General features: G+C 42.2%; 1 protein-coding gene across 2 annotated transcripts in view; it reads right to left on the bottom strand.

The window, feature by feature from the left end:
• The window catches only part of ACTR8 (actin related protein 8), a 30,687-nt gene extending 16,890 nt beyond the window's left edge, over positions 1-13,797 (bottom strand). Inside the window, exons 1-5 of one of the 2 annotated variants that reach the window (XM_070738506.1) lie at positions 13,252-13,797; positions 8,595-8,765; positions 6,789-6,899; positions 5,687-5,791; positions 3,147-3,320 (exon numbers count right to left, since the gene is read on the bottom strand). In XM_070738506.1, the coding sequence (XP_070594607.1) occupies positions 3,147-3,320; positions 5,687-5,791; positions 6,789-6,899; positions 8,595-8,765; positions 13,252-13,395 (705 nt within the window). In that variant the 5' untranslated portion in view covers positions 13,396-13,797. Of the gene's footprint in view, positions 1-3,146; positions 3,321-5,686; positions 5,792-6,788; positions 6,900-8,594; positions 8,766-12,929; positions 13,034-13,251 lie in introns of those variants that run through there. The other variant, XM_070738507.1, reaches the window with a different exon arrangement.
• Positions 13,798-15,144: the final 1,347 nt, after the last annotated feature.

The raw sequence follows: 15,144 nt of genomic DNA, 5'->3' as shown, positions 1-15,144 counted from the left end.
CCAGAGAGGTAGGAGGAGAACCACTGCAGAACAGTGCCTCCCACCCCCAGCCCCTCCAGCTGATGCAGAAGGATACCATCTTTCCCCCAACTAACTTCAGATTGTGTCCCCTTGTTCTTGTGTTCACTTTTGTATTAAAAACACTTCCCTCCTGAACCTTATTTAATTAGTAAGGATTGGGGTGGGTGAGGGTGAGAGATCCAGCTGGCAGCCTCTCCTTTGAGGGGTACCACAGGGCTCAGTATTATCTCTTCTGCTTAACATCTACATGAAGTCACTGGGTGAGATCATCCACCTGTTTGAAAGCAGATATCACCCAGAGGCTAACGATATTCAGCTAGCTAGCTAGATAGCTACTGTAGCTAGCTAGATAGCTATTGATTGATTGATTGGACTTATATGCTGCCCTTCTCCGAAGATTCAGGGCCGTTCACAACATATAAAGGAAATACAAAACAGTTCAAAAGCCCAATTTTAAAAGTAATCTAAAATCCCAAGTTTTAAAGACTCATTCACACCACAGTCATGCTAACACCTGGAGCAAGATGTTAAAGCTCAATGGCCCCAAACTGGCCATCTCTGTGGGCTCTAACTGGTCACTGGGATATGTGAGGTTGGGGATGGTCCCGTACGTAACCTGGTCCAGCAATGTCAGGTATTATAGGTTAATCACCAACACTTTGAATTGCGTTCAGAGACCAATCGGCAGCCAATGCAGCTCGTGGAGTGATGTAGATACACGGGCAAACCTTGGTAAGCTCTTGCGGCTGCATTTTGGACTAGCTGTAGTCTCTGAACGTTCTTCAAAGGTGGCCCCATGTAGAGGGCATTGCAGTAATCGATCCTCGGGGTGATAAGGGTATGAGCAACTGTAAGAAGAGACTCCCTATCCAATAGAGCCACAATTGGTGCACCAGGCGAACCTGGGCAAACGTCCCCCTCGCCAGAGCCAAGAGATGGTGTTCTAAGCTCAGCTGTGGATCGAGGAGGACCCCCAAGTTGCAGACCCTCTCTGAGGGGGTCAAAACTTCCCCCACCAGGGTAATAAAGGGACAGATGGAATTGTCCTTGGGAGACAAAACCCACAGCCACTCCATTTTGTCCCCCACTCCCACCCCACTAACTGCCTGAATTATAACATGGTGGCTCTATCTCATTGCCCTGAGGCTGTGAAGGCCAGATGGGGAACAGCAGGCTTTAGTTCAGTTCAAGCAAGATGGTGCTTGGCTGCTATGTGGGTTTTTTTATTTTTATGCTACGTATTCTGTATTTTCTGGATATTCTTTATTTTATTGTAGGCCACTTAAGAGTTATACATGTGAAATGGGAGGCTACAGAAATCAAATAAATACATTATTATTATAATCTAGAGCAGGCGTGTCAAACTCAAGGATCCGGTCTGTGGGGTGCTTAGATCTGGCCTGCTAGGCTGCTCTGGAAATAGCAAGGGCCTGGCTCATGTTTTCCCATCAGTGAAAATGGAGTTTGGGAAGCTGCACACAGCCCCACAGCCACGATGCCCTCCTGCACCCCTCTGCCAGCAAAACAGAGGCTCTATTTTCGCTGACAGAGGGCTAACAGAACAAACTAAAAATAAAACAAAAGAAATGTTTCCCCTTTTGCATTTGAGCATGCAAGAAGGGACCGAAAAGGAGAAAGGGAAAGAGGAAAGATAAAAAAAATAAAAGGAAAGATGGTGTTGTGGGTAGCTCTGGCCCAGCTCCTGCCCCAAGGACTGTGGATGTGGGGGAGACATCCACATGCTGCAGGCCTGTTTTGCCCCCCACCCCCGGTGGAATCTGCTGATGAAGGCTCCTCTGACCAAGAAGACATCAGTGACAGGGAGGAGGAGAGTGGCAGACAGCTCAGAAGGAGATCAATTATCTAGCTCCTCCTTGGATTCAGAACAAGAGTTAATGATACAGCCACACATGCAGAGAGTGATGCATAGGCAACAACAACTGAGAGATTATTATCAAAGAAAATGAGGCCACCTGTGGTTGGGTGGGGCTGTGGTAATTAGTGAGGCTGCTATAAATAGCAGCCTGTGGGTTTGGCCATTGTGGAGGATTATCTGATCCTTGTGTTTTGTGACTGCTTTACTGACTTTGACTTTTTGTGTGCTGATTTTTCCCTGCTTTGAATCTAAACCAGAGCAAAGTGTGTTTTACTTTGTGAAAGAAGAAGGACTGTGAATTGCCTCACAGCTGCAAGCTAAGTATCACAGAACTGATAAGGGACTTGTACAAATTACCAGTTTGTTTGGAGACGAGTGCTCTTTGCTATACCAAAAGAGGGCTTGGTTTCAGTGAATTTTGATTATAAAGAACATTGTTTTCAATTTTCAAACGTGTGTGTGTCTGAAATTTGTACCTGTGAATTTTTGGGAGGTGTCTACCAGAGAGCCCAACAGAATAGATGGGAAGCAAGAAGGAAGGAAAAAGAAAGCAAGGGGAAGAAGAAAGGAGAATGAAGGAAGGAGAGAGGGAGGGAGGGAAGGAAGGAAGGATATAATGAGAGGGAGAGAGGGTCTAAGGGAAGTCCTGCCTTAGCACTTGTCCCCCATTGGTGTCCCCGACATGAGTGACGTAGAACTGACCATGCCCACCCCAGCCTGAGGTCAAACACAACTCTGATGCAGCCTCAATGAAACTGAGTTTGACATCCCTGATCTAGTCGATGGACAATATGTAAGTAAGGGAACATAGTATATGGCCTCAGGGTATATTAATGGTAGGAATACATGTAGTCTTTGATATATGATCACAATTGAGCCTAAAATTTCTGTTGTTAAGTGAAACATTTGTTCAGTAAGCTCCATTTTACGACCTTTCATACCTCAGCCGTTACGTGAATCACTGCAGTTGATAATTTAGTGACCTTGTTGTTAAAATGGGACCACGTGGCCCTGGGACACAGCAACGGTCGTTAAGTATGAGCCAGTTGCCGGGCACCTGAGTTTTGATCACATGATCATGGTGGGGATGCTACGAAGGTTGTAACTGTGAAAAATGGCCATAAGTCCCCCCCCCCCCAGTTTTGTTGTAACTTTGAACAGTCCACTAAAGGAACTGCTGTAGGACTACCTGCAATGGTAGAAACTTGACTGTCACAGTTAGATTAATTTGACATTAAGCATTGCTCACCTTCAAATCCTTCAGAGATATTTCTAGATACTTCTGAATTGCATACGACCATATGTCCTCAAGATCAGCAAGAACTGCAGTAAGGGAGCCTCCAGGTCCTAAGTGGAGGTTCAGCTGTCCCCGCCGAATAGGCCAATGAATGTTGTAACAGTCCAGAGGATTAACATATAATGCCTGAAGACGAAAAGCAAAACACAATTTCTATTAACTAGGAACACTTTTAATTCTGATGGTTTATCATTAGTGTTGGGCGAACCCAACGAAGTTCGGGTTTGGCGGGTTCGGACAAACTTGGTGGCGGAGTATGTGTAAGTTCGCCGAACCCAAACACTTCTGGCCCTGCCCTCCTGTCTTACTTACTTACTTACTTACTTACTTACTTATTTATTGGATTTGTATGCCGCCCCTCTCCGTAGACTCAGGGCGGCTAACAACAGTAATAAAAAACATCATGTAAATACAATACTAAAAACAACTAAAAAACCCTTGTTGTAAAACTAAACATCCATACAAACAAACATAACATGCATAAATTGTAAAGGCCTAGGGGGAAAGAATATCTCAGTTCCCTCCATGCCTGACGGCAGAGGTTGGTTTTAAGGAGCTTACGAAAGGCAAGGAGAGTGGGGGCAATTCTAATCTCTGGGGGGAGTTGATTCCAGAGGGCCGGGGCCGCCACAGAGAAGGCTTTTCCCCTGGGCCCCACCAAGCGACATTGTTTTGAGGACGGGACCCGGAGAAGGCCCACTTCCGCCAAACACACCTTTTCCGTAAGAAATAAAAGAAGACAGGTGGCCGCGGGCTGCCCTGGGCAATGGGCGCAACAGTGGGGGAGAGCTGCGCCGCCTCCGAGCCCAAAATTTCCCCGCCTTGGGAATGGCGCTGCAAGCAAAGGGAAGCGGGAAATCCCATTTGCCTGCCATCCACGAGGGGATTCGGGGGGGGGCGGGCTTTGACGTCACAGAGACTGCTTCCTGGCCCATGGCTTTATTTCCTCCACTCCCCTGTTTCGGCCCCGGCCAGGAAGGAGTCTCTGTGACGTCAAAGCCCCGCCCCCGGAATCAATGGGGAAGCCAGATTCACTTAACATCCATGTTACTAACTTTACAACTGCAGTGATTCACTTAACAACTGTGGCAAAAAAGATTGTAAAATGGGCCAAAATCTAATTAATAAATGTTCCCTTTAGCAACATAAATTTTGGGTCATAACTCAAGGATTGCTTGGTTTTTTAATTGGAGAGAGAGAGAGAGAACAGAAAGGAATATATTGTATACAAATGACCACTGCTCAATTAAACATTATTTAAAAATATATATTTTGCCTATTTGGGTTTCCTGGTTTGACTTTGACTTTCATATTTAGGAATATTTATTTGCTACTAGCCCTATAAGCTACAGTAGCCAAAGAAACAGAAAGGGCCATTTCCTTCCCCTGCCCCCTATAATAGAATCAGAAATGAAAGAATAAAGGAGTAGAAAAAATATAGAGAGAGACTCCATAAAGGTTCCTCGCAAAAGGCAAAACAGAGTAGGCAGTAAATGAGAAAGGCAGTGCTGAAACTGGGGGAAAACATAATTTTTGATTGTATGATCTCTGCTTGTCCTTAGTAGAGGTGAAAATTAACTGACTCTGGGATGACAATGGTCACAAAAACAATCAGAATTAATGAATACTGAACCTGAAATTCTTTGACAAATAATCACTGTTGTACCATATTACATTTGCCTCCAAAAAGTTGTTTCAGAAAGTGCAAAAGCATGAATGCTTGCATGTATCTGCCATTCTTTAAGCAGCAATCACTTTTCTTTAGACAGATATGGAACTGGCAGGAATAAAAATGTTTATTTCAAACTATGGTTTTAGAGAACAGTACTTGGTCAAGCAACTTGTTCAGGATATAATGAAGACCAACTGCCCCCTTGAGGCAACAACTGGTAAACAGAAATACGGTATATATGCTTTGCGAACGTGATGTTTGTAGATGATCGATTCGAAGAAATGAAGAAAAGAAGAAAAGTGTTTAAGATTTGATATACTATTGTAAATAGAAGGAATGAATTATGCCTGGAAAGCTTGAGAGAAATAGAAGAAAGCAAAGAAACTGGACAAGATTTAACAGTTGATCAGTGGAACAGCTTGCCTCCAGAAGTTGTGAATGCCCCAACACTGGAAGTTTTTAAGCAGATGTTGGCTGACATCTGTCTGAAGTAGTGTAGGGTTTCCTGCCTAAGTAGGGGGCCAGATTAAAAGACCTCCAAGGTCCCTTCCAACGCTGTTGTTGTTGTTGTTGCTGCTGCTGTTGTTATTAAGATGGGTGGAAATAATCCAAGGGATGTTCTTGGAAGAACTATGGAATCTCACTGAAGACAGATTGGAAACATTTATTCTTAACTGGAGAAGGGATTGGCCTTCAAGCAAAGACAGTTTATGACTGCATCTAGTCAAAATAGACCTCTTAAAGTTGCATACCATTTAACAACTTTTAAATCAAAATTACACGTATAACTTTAGTGCAGTGAAGAAAAAAGCCTCTTCACCTCTTCACCAACAACATATTCTGGGTGATGAGTAGTATTTGTCCATTTTGCTCCAGAGCTGTGATCTAAAATAGCAGGTCGCATTTGTCTGTTGTAAGATCGAATCTAGAAGAAACGTTTAAAGAAATTACTTAAAAATAAAAAGTCATGCTATAAACAAAAAACAATCTTTACTTTAATAATGCAGGGTTATTCTCTTGAATTCCAAGGTCATGTATATTCCTAAATATTGTCCACTGTCCCTGAAGACAATCCTGAAAGTTTAATTAGCCAAACTATGGTGAGTAGATATTGATTGAGAATTGACTGTAAAATAAGATAAAATACAGGTGGTCCTCAATTATGACCATCCTTTAGCAACTGTTAAAGCTTATGATAGTACTGAGTGAGAGATACTTATGACAGATCCTCAAACTTACAATGGTTACAGTGTCCTGTGGCTAGATGGTCTCTATTAGCAATTTTCTACACTGGTTTTTTACAAGCGAAACTAATGGGAAAGCTGGTAGAAGGTTGGAAATGGTGACTATGTGTTGTCATGCTTCATGAAAGCATTTGATTTCCTTAAGAATGGCAACAAGAAGTTATAGAAATTCCATCATTAAGTAGTGTGGTGATGTGATGTTGCACTTTATAATCATGTTTCTTAGTGTCGGAAATTCTTAACCTCAATTAGCATTTATACATTATTATTGCTGCCTCACAATTAATTTTGGAACCAAATTTGAAGTGCTGAACTTAATCTATAAAATCTTTCACTAATATCTGAAACAATATCAAATTAAACCACATATTGCAAAAGTCTATATAAGCTACTGGGCACTACTTGGGAGAGGTCTTTTTGGCAATAATACCAGCTATTGAAGTACAACATATAGAATTCCACTTGGAACCTGCTATTTTAAGTCTTCGATCTCAAAAATCTTTTCATTCAAAGATCTTTTTTATTTATCTATGATAATATTTAATCGACTCTGTCTAAAATGCTGAATTACTGCAAAGTTGATTTGAGGACCAATTGTTGTCCTCAAATTTCATCAGACTTTACTGGTTTTGCTTACAACATGCTATTAGTATTAACCACAGTTTATAAATGAGATACCTGATCAGGTGATATAGGTGTACGTCTGGCACCATTTGACATCTTCTTAGACCATATTGCTTGGTCAACCATTTTAAGCCCATTTTGTCTTTGTTCAGTACTTTCTGGTTTCTAAACAAAATCAGTCAGTAATTTAGATGGTTTCCACGCATACAACTAATTATTTTATATCAGTATTTAAAAAACTAACAATATACAACCAACAATCTATTTTTTAAAAACAAAACAAAACCCAATACCATTATATGGTATCTGCCTGCTTTTGCTCTATAGCAGGGCTGAGACTTTGGGGTTGTGATGATTAAAGAATTGGAAGTTAACTCTTTAAATTTAACATCTGCTGTCAGTAATCAAACTAACTATAGAGTATATTTCCACCTCATTGTCCAAACAGGCTATCCTAGTATACTTACTGCTACCAATGCCACCTCAACCACTTAGAGAAACAGGAAAGTCCCTATGCTATGACTGAAGAATGGTAATACAGAATATCGTTTCATTTTGTTCATTTCCCCTATTTTGGTGAACCATTCCTACCCTCATCAAAATTATGTAATTTGGGAATTCAGGAAGGCTTTCTTTACTGTATCCTATAGGAAGCGCTGATTATTGTGATAATATTATAGACATTACACCTGATGGAACTGGTATATGAAGGGGCCCTAATTTAATATGGAGGAAATTCCTTCTGAATAAAATCCTAGTTTTAGCAGTCAGATGGAGTGTTTAGACCCCTCACATCCTGGACACAAATTGTTTCAACTCCTACCCTCAAAACGTCGCTACAGAGCACTGCACACCAAGACAACTAGACACAAGAACAGTTTTTTTTCCGAACGCCATCACTCTACTAAACAAATAACTCCCTCAATACTGTCAGACTTTCTACTAAATCTGCACTTCTATTCTACTAGTTTTTCTCATCATTGCTTTCACCCATTTCCTCCCATGTTGACTGTATGACTGTAACTTGTTGCTTATATCCTAAGATTTTTATTAATATTCCTTCTTCATTGCTTATTTGACCCCTATGACAATCATTAAGTGTTGTACCATATGATTCTTGACAAATGTATATTTTATTTTATGTACGCTGAGAGCATATGCACCAAGACAAATTCCTTGTGTGTCCAATCACACTTGGCCAATAAAAATTCTATTTTATTCTATTCTATATACAGATATTGGTTATTGCAATTTAGACTGTTTAGCAATACTTCATTCAGACTCCTCAGCCCTGAGCATTACACTTGTCTAGAAACAAGAAGATGCTACCAAAGTTTTATGTGGGTAGCAGTTTGTGACAAGATGACTGTTATGATTTAAGTACAGAGCTTTTCCTAAAGCAGAAATAACATTATTGACAAAGTATGTTCTGCTGTCAAAAGATAAAAAGCACAGTTCCCATATCTAGAAACTGGATGATGTAACAAAACATTAGCTTCCGCACAGTCAGAAAACATACAAATAATTTATTTATATCCTATTGATAATGGTAATTTAATAAAAAGCCATTTGTATTCCCCAAAAGAACCTACAGGGTATGGAATAAGTTCTTAAACCCCCTTTGCATTATTTGTTAGGCACAGTGCACAAGTAGAAATCCCAAGCATAGATATGAGAGGATTGGAAAACAGTACAAATTTAGAATACAAGAACAAGCCATGAAAATAATATATTTCATATAAGCAACAACTGATTCAATTTTAATTTAATTTATTTGACTTCTATGCCATCCAATCCCAATGGGACTCAGGCAGTTCACAACAATCAGTTTGATGTACCACTGAAATATTGAAGACTTACGTTGAGTCCTTCTCTTAGAAGCCAACTGTCTTTGTATGAGATTTGTCCTTGTTGTTTATGTCTTCTTGCGATGATGTGAGGGATGCTGACAGGAAGAGTATCTGTGGCTCTTCCAATCCTTAAAGTTGTTGAGCCAGGATGTATCACAATAATGAAGTTGCTCTGGATTTGCTAAAAATAATAAAACAAGCCCGTATTTTATTTTGAAAACACTTTTCTATGACAATATTACAAATTAATCTGATTCCATTGAAAGCTACCTTACATTTTGGAGTTATGCAGTTTTATTGCAGACTCCCTTTATATCAATATAAAACATTTTTTATTTAAAAGCAATGAAAAATTATACTTGCACACTTCCTAAAAATCATATATATATATGCCTAAATATGGGAGAGTGGAAGAGCAGATTGATACTTATGTACAGTTATTTAGAAATGGCTCTACTGAATATATTTTACTTTTTAATTTTACTAACATTATAACATTGCAAACAATTAAGTATAACATGATGTCCCCAATTTGATAAATTCCAGAGAGAAACCTTGGAGAAAATAAATATTTTTAAACTCCCATAGATTTTCTTCCCATGCAATATTCACACACAAGAGAGATTGTGTATATAGTATTTTAATACTTGGTCTCAATGGAGTTTATTCTTACTAAATATCATGTTACCCAAGAGACACATTTGACCAAATACTATAGATTAGATCAGTGTTTCCCAACCTTTTTTGAGCTGCGGCACATTATTCATATTTTCAAAATCCTGGGGAACACTGAACGGGGGGACGGGGGGGGAGCGCGCGGGGGGGCTAAAGAAAAGTTTGGACAAAAAAATATCTCTTCCTCCATTTCACTCTATTTCTCCCTCCCTCTTTCTCTCTCTCCCTTCCTTCCCTTCTTTCTCTCTCTCCATCCCTCTTTCTTTCTTCCTCTCTTTTTTGCTCTCTTTCTCTCTCCCTCCTTCCCTCCCTCTATGTCTTTCTCTCTCCCTTGCTCTCTCTCTGCCTCTCTTGCTATCTCTCTTTCATTCTCTCTCTTTCTCTCACTTTCTCTGTCCCTCTTGCTATGTATCTTTCTTTCTCTCTATCTCTTTCTCTCTCTCTCTTTCTCTGTCTCTCTTGCTATCTCTTTCTCTCTCTCTCTCTCTCTGTCTCTCTTGCTATCTCTTTCTTTCTCTCTCTCTGTCTCTCTTTCTCTCTCTTGCTATCTCTCTTTCTCTCTCTTTCTGTGTCTCTTGCTATCTCTCTTTCTTCCTCGCTCTCTATCTTTCTCTGTCTCTCTCTCTGTCTCTCTTGCTATCTCTCTCTCTCTCTTTCTATCTCTTTCTCTCTCTCTCTCTCTTGCTATCTCTTTCTTTCTTTTTCTCTCTCTCTCTTGCTATGTCTCTCTTTCTCTCTCTCTCGGGCGGGGGGGTGGGGGCTAAAGAAAAGTTTGGACAAAAAAATATATCTTCCTCCATTTCACTCTATTTCTCCCTCCCTCCCTCTTTCCATTGTATCTCTCCCTCCCTCTTTTCTTTCTATCTCTTTTCTTTCTATCTCTCCCTCCCTCTTTCCATTGTATCTCTCCCTCCCTCTTTCCTCCCTCCCTCTTTCCTTTCTATCTATTTCCTTTCTATCTCTCCCTCCCTCTTTCCATTGTATCTCTCCCTCCCTCTTTCCTCCCTCCCTCTTTCCTTTCTATCTCTCCCTCCCTCCCTCTTTCCTTTCTATCTCTCCCTCCCTCTTTCCTTTCTATCTATTTTCTTTCTATCTCTCCCTCCCTCTTTCCTCCCTCCCTCTTTCCTTTCTATCTCTCCCTCCCTCTTTCCTTTCTATCCTTCTCTCCGTCCCTCAGCGGCGGCAAACAAGAAGGAAGGCAGGCTGCAGAGGGCACCGAGGACAAGAGCGCTCGCTCGCTCCCTCGCCCTCTGACTTCCCTCCCTCGTTGCTAAAGGGACGAGCGCGGGCTTGTTTGTTTGTTTTTTCCTTCCCCCGGCTCACGGGAGAGAGAGAGAGAGAAAGAAAGAGCGCAGCCAGGGAAAGCGGCCTCGAGCCGAGTGCGAACTGCAGGATACGGCAAAGGACTCCTTGCCAACCAAAAAGGGGGTGGGGGTGGTGAAGGCAAAGCCTGGGAGGCGGGGAAGGGAAGAGCGGGAGACCCCCCAGACAGAACGGCTGAGGGGAAGGAAAGACGGAAGGAGGGAGGGATTGAGAAGCAAAGCCAGGGAGGGCTGAGAGAAAAGGGGAGCGGTGCGCGCGAGAGAGGGGGGGGGTGGGCATTCCCGAAACGGACGGAGAAAGCCCTCTCTCGCAGCGAAAACGCTCCCAGCCAGGGGGCTGCAAGAGAGGGCATTCTCCATCCGTTTCGGGAAAGCCCGCCCTGGCACCTGCAGCGCCCCGCCCAGCTGGAGCTTCCCTAGGAGCTCCACGGCACACCTGGCTGTGTCTCGCGGCACACTAGTGTGCTGCGGCACACCGGTTGGGAAAACGCTGGATTAGATAGTACTGGTTTGATTCACAATTGACCACAAAATTCCATTGCTAAGCAAGTTGTTAAATGAGTTTTGTCTCATTTTACCTTAAGTTAGTAACATGATTGTTAGGTGAATCTGACTTCTTCACTAACCTTGCTTATCAGAATGTCATAATCACGTGATGTTGCAACTGTCATGAAGTCGTAAGTCACTTTTTTCAGTTGCATTGTAATTTTAAATGGTTACTAAATGAATGGTTGTAAATCAAGGACTACCTGTATCACTTCAAGCTATAAGTATGGCCACAAAATAAGTCAAATGTTCAATATACTTATAAATACAGTGACCATATGTCTTAGGCAGCCCTTTATTTTAGAAAGCTGTTCTTTAGATTTATTTATTTCATTGCTTTTGGTCTTGAAACATCCTTTGTAAAATGAAGTTATAAACAATTATCCTTATGAACTCTTTTCAGATTTTACGCCCTTTTTCATGTTTCTCCTTGATTTTTTTCCAGGAAAATATGGCCAATATACTTATAAATGAAAAAAAAACCACCCTGCATTTGTGGGGAGGAGCATGCAATAGGTACTATAACATTACAGTAAAGTCTTCACCTCCTGACTCACTTAAGGCTTTACAATTGATATTTTGTTTTTATTTATTATTTAATTTATTTATTTTATTTATTTATTTGTCAAACATGGATAGGATAGTTTGTATAAACTAGCAGTTTGTAAACAAACAAATTATTGTAACAAACTAAACTAATATAAACTATACTATAGTTTGTATAAACATAACATAAATAAAAAGTAACAATGCAAGAGGACAGTAGGACAGGGACTGTAGGCAAAGTGGTGCGCTTATGCACGCCCCTTACAGACCTCTTAGAAATGGGAAAATATATACACTGCTCAAAAAAAAAGGGAGAACTCAAAGAACACATCCTAGATCTGAATAAATGAAATATTCTCATTGAATATTTTGTTGCGTACAAAGTTAAATGTGTTGACAACATGTGTTGTTTCCTAAATGGACAGTTTGATTTCATGGAAGTTTGATTTCATGGAAGTTTGATTTACTTGGACTTATATTGTGTTATTTAAGTGTTTCCTTTTTTTGAGCAGTATATATTAAAAATAAATTAATAAATTATATATATATATAATTAATAATAATAATAATAATTTATTAGATTTGTATGCCGCCCCTCTCCGAAGACTCGGGGCGGCTCACAACAACGATAAAAACAATATTATGCTGGCACAAATCTAATATTAAAAAAACAAACAAAACTAAAACCCTATCATAATTAAAAACCAAACAGCACATACATACCAAACATAAATTATAATAAGCCTGGGGGAAAGGTGTCTCAAATCCCCCATGCCTGGCGGTATAGGTGAGTCTTAAGTAGTTTACGGAAGACAAGGAGGGTGGGAGCAGTTCTAATCTCCGGGGGGAGTTGATTCCAGAGGGCCGGGGCCACCACAGAGAAGGCTCTTCCCCTGGGGCCCGCCAGACGACATTGTTTAGTCAACGGGACCCGGAGAAGGCCAACTCTGTGGGACCTTATCGGCCGCTGGGATTCGTGCGGTAGCAGGCGGTTCTGGAGGTACTCTGGTCCAATGCAAAGTAAATATAAATATAATTTATTAATTTATTTTTAATATATACTGCTCAAAAAAGGGAACACTTAAACAACACAATATAACTCCAAGTAAATCAAACTTCCACGAAATCAAACTAATATAATAATATACTGTATATATACTTAAAGATATGCTTAAAACTGGGTTATCAACAGGAATCATTATAGTCCAAGAAAGCACTCAGTTCCCCAACGAAGTTAACTAGATTAAGGGGCATACTTGATCAAGCCGAGCTCAACTCCTGACGGCTACCCGGAGGTAGCCCATGCTGCTTCCGGGTTGATGCTTGGCTACTTGAGGCCCGAGGCCTTCCGGGCGATTTCCTAGGAAAATACAACCGGGGCGGGTAGGGAGTGGAGGCGCAGGGCAGCCGCTGCCGAGGCAACAACAAACAGACCATAAAGCAGGCCTGAATGACCAAGCGCTGCCGAGAAAGCTTTCCGCATCCCTCGAGATTTCCTGCAACTCTGGTCTCGGTGGAGGCGAGACCGGCTGCGAGGACCGGCGGGATTGAACTTTGCGCGCCAGCCGCGGGGCTCACCTCCTGCAACGAGTCGGGCACGGCGGCGGGGACGATGGGCCTCTTGGCGCCGCGCTGCTCCTTCTCTTTGTCGCGCTCTTTGTCTTTCCCGTTCTCCGCGGCAGCCGCCGCTGCCGCAGTTTCCCCTTTCTCCGCCTGGGTCATCTTCTCGTTCGCTGGCTGGCTTGCTCGCCAAGCGAAGGGCCGGTCGGGACTCGTCCTCGGGAAAGCGGCGGCGACGAGCAGACGCCCGCCCCTGTCTCGGCGGCAAGGCGGGCCGGAGGAAGCGCGGGGCCGCGGTTCCTCCCACCGATCAAAACAATCCCGGATTGGTTTTACTTCCCGGTAACCGGGAAACAAGCCGCCGATCACGAACGGCTAGATCTCTCAGGGGTCCTCAAACTTGGCAACTTTAAGACTTGTGGACTTCAACTCCCAGAATTCTCCAGCCAGCTATGCTATGCTATGCTGGCTGGAGAATTCTGGGAGTTGAAGTCCACAAGTCTTAAAGTTGCCAAGTTTGAAGACCTCTCTGACTCACTTTCCTTCCTTCCTTCCCTCCCTCCCTCCCTCCTTCCCTCCCTTGGTGTATCGCTTTTCAAAAGGACCTTTCTGTTTCCTATTAACTCCTTGTAGGTACTGTACACCAAAACAGTGAAGGCTGCTCAGAGGGGCGGCCTTTCTGTTGCTGGTTCCTCCGTATCTGATGCCTTCTTCAGGGAGTGCAAGTCTTTTAAAAGTGGGTAAAGCCGGAAATGGGCTTAAAAAGGTGACATTGGTGACTTTGTCACTTGCAAGGCTTAAGTAAAGTATTGGGACCCTGAAAAATAAATAAATATACAAACTTTGTTTATTTTAGTGGAGGCCCAAAACAGGTTCAGGCGCAGTCCAGACATTGTAATTGAGTATAATCAGATTTCACTGGGTCTTTTTGCCTTAGGTAATTTTGCTTAACTTTGGTGGACTTAAAACTACAGTACCAGAATTATTCTTCCTAGTGTATTCACTCAGGTGCAGGGTCTGATTTTTAGATCATTGAATGCCACTTTAGGGGGTCAGCTGCAACTCCAGGGTGCAGGCCCACAGTTTGCATGTCTTTGTTGATGGTGTCTTGACAACATAGAAACATAGAAAACTGACGGCAGAAAAAGACCTCATGGTCCATCTAGTCTGTCCTTACACTATTTCCTGTATTTTTATCTTAGGATGGATATATGTTTGTCCCAGGCATGTTGAAATTCAGTTACTGTGGATTTACCAACCACGTCTGCTGGAAGTTTGTTCCAAGGATCTACTACTCTTTCAGTGAAATAATATTTTCTCATGTTGCTTTTGATCTTTCCCCCAACTAACTTCAGATTGTGTCCCCTTGTTCTTGTGTTCACTTTCCTATTAAAAACACTTCGCTCCTGAACCTTATTCAACCCTTTAACATATTTAAATGTTATGATCATGTCCCCCCCTTTTCCTTCTGTCCTCCAGACCAGTGTTTCCCAACCTTTTTTGAGCCGCGGCACATTATTCATATTTTCAAAATTCTGGGGAACACTGAACCGGGGGGGGAGGGGGGGGGGCTAAAGAAAAGTTTGGGAAAAAAAAAATCTCTTCCTCCATTTCACTCTATTTCTCCCTCCCCTCTTTCTCTCTCCTTCCTTCCCTTCTTTCTCTCTCTCCATCCCTCTTTCTTTCTCTTTTTTGCTCTTTCTCTCTCCTCCTTCCCTGTCTTTCCCTCTCCCTCCTTCCCCCTCTTTCTCTCTCTCTTGCTTTCTTTCTCTCATTCTGCTCTCCCCTCCTTTTTCTCTCTCTCTCTTTCTCTCTTGTTCACTACGCCAGCAACAGAGAGAAAAAGAGAGAGAGAGAGCCGGAGCCCCTCGCCCTCCCAGACCTCCCCAGCGCCCGGCCACGCGCCGCCTC

The sequence above is a fragment of the Erythrolamprus reginae genome, chromosome 2, assembly GCF_031021105.1.
Source record: "Erythrolamprus reginae isolate rEryReg1 chromosome 2, rEryReg1.hap1, whole genome shotgun sequence".
In the NCBI taxonomy this organism is placed as follows: Eukaryota; Metazoa; Chordata; class Lepidosauria; order Squamata; family Dipsadidae; genus Erythrolamprus; species Erythrolamprus reginae.
The sequence above is the reverse complement of the archived record's forward strand: the minus strand, read 5'-3'. Positions and strand labels throughout refer to the sequence as shown.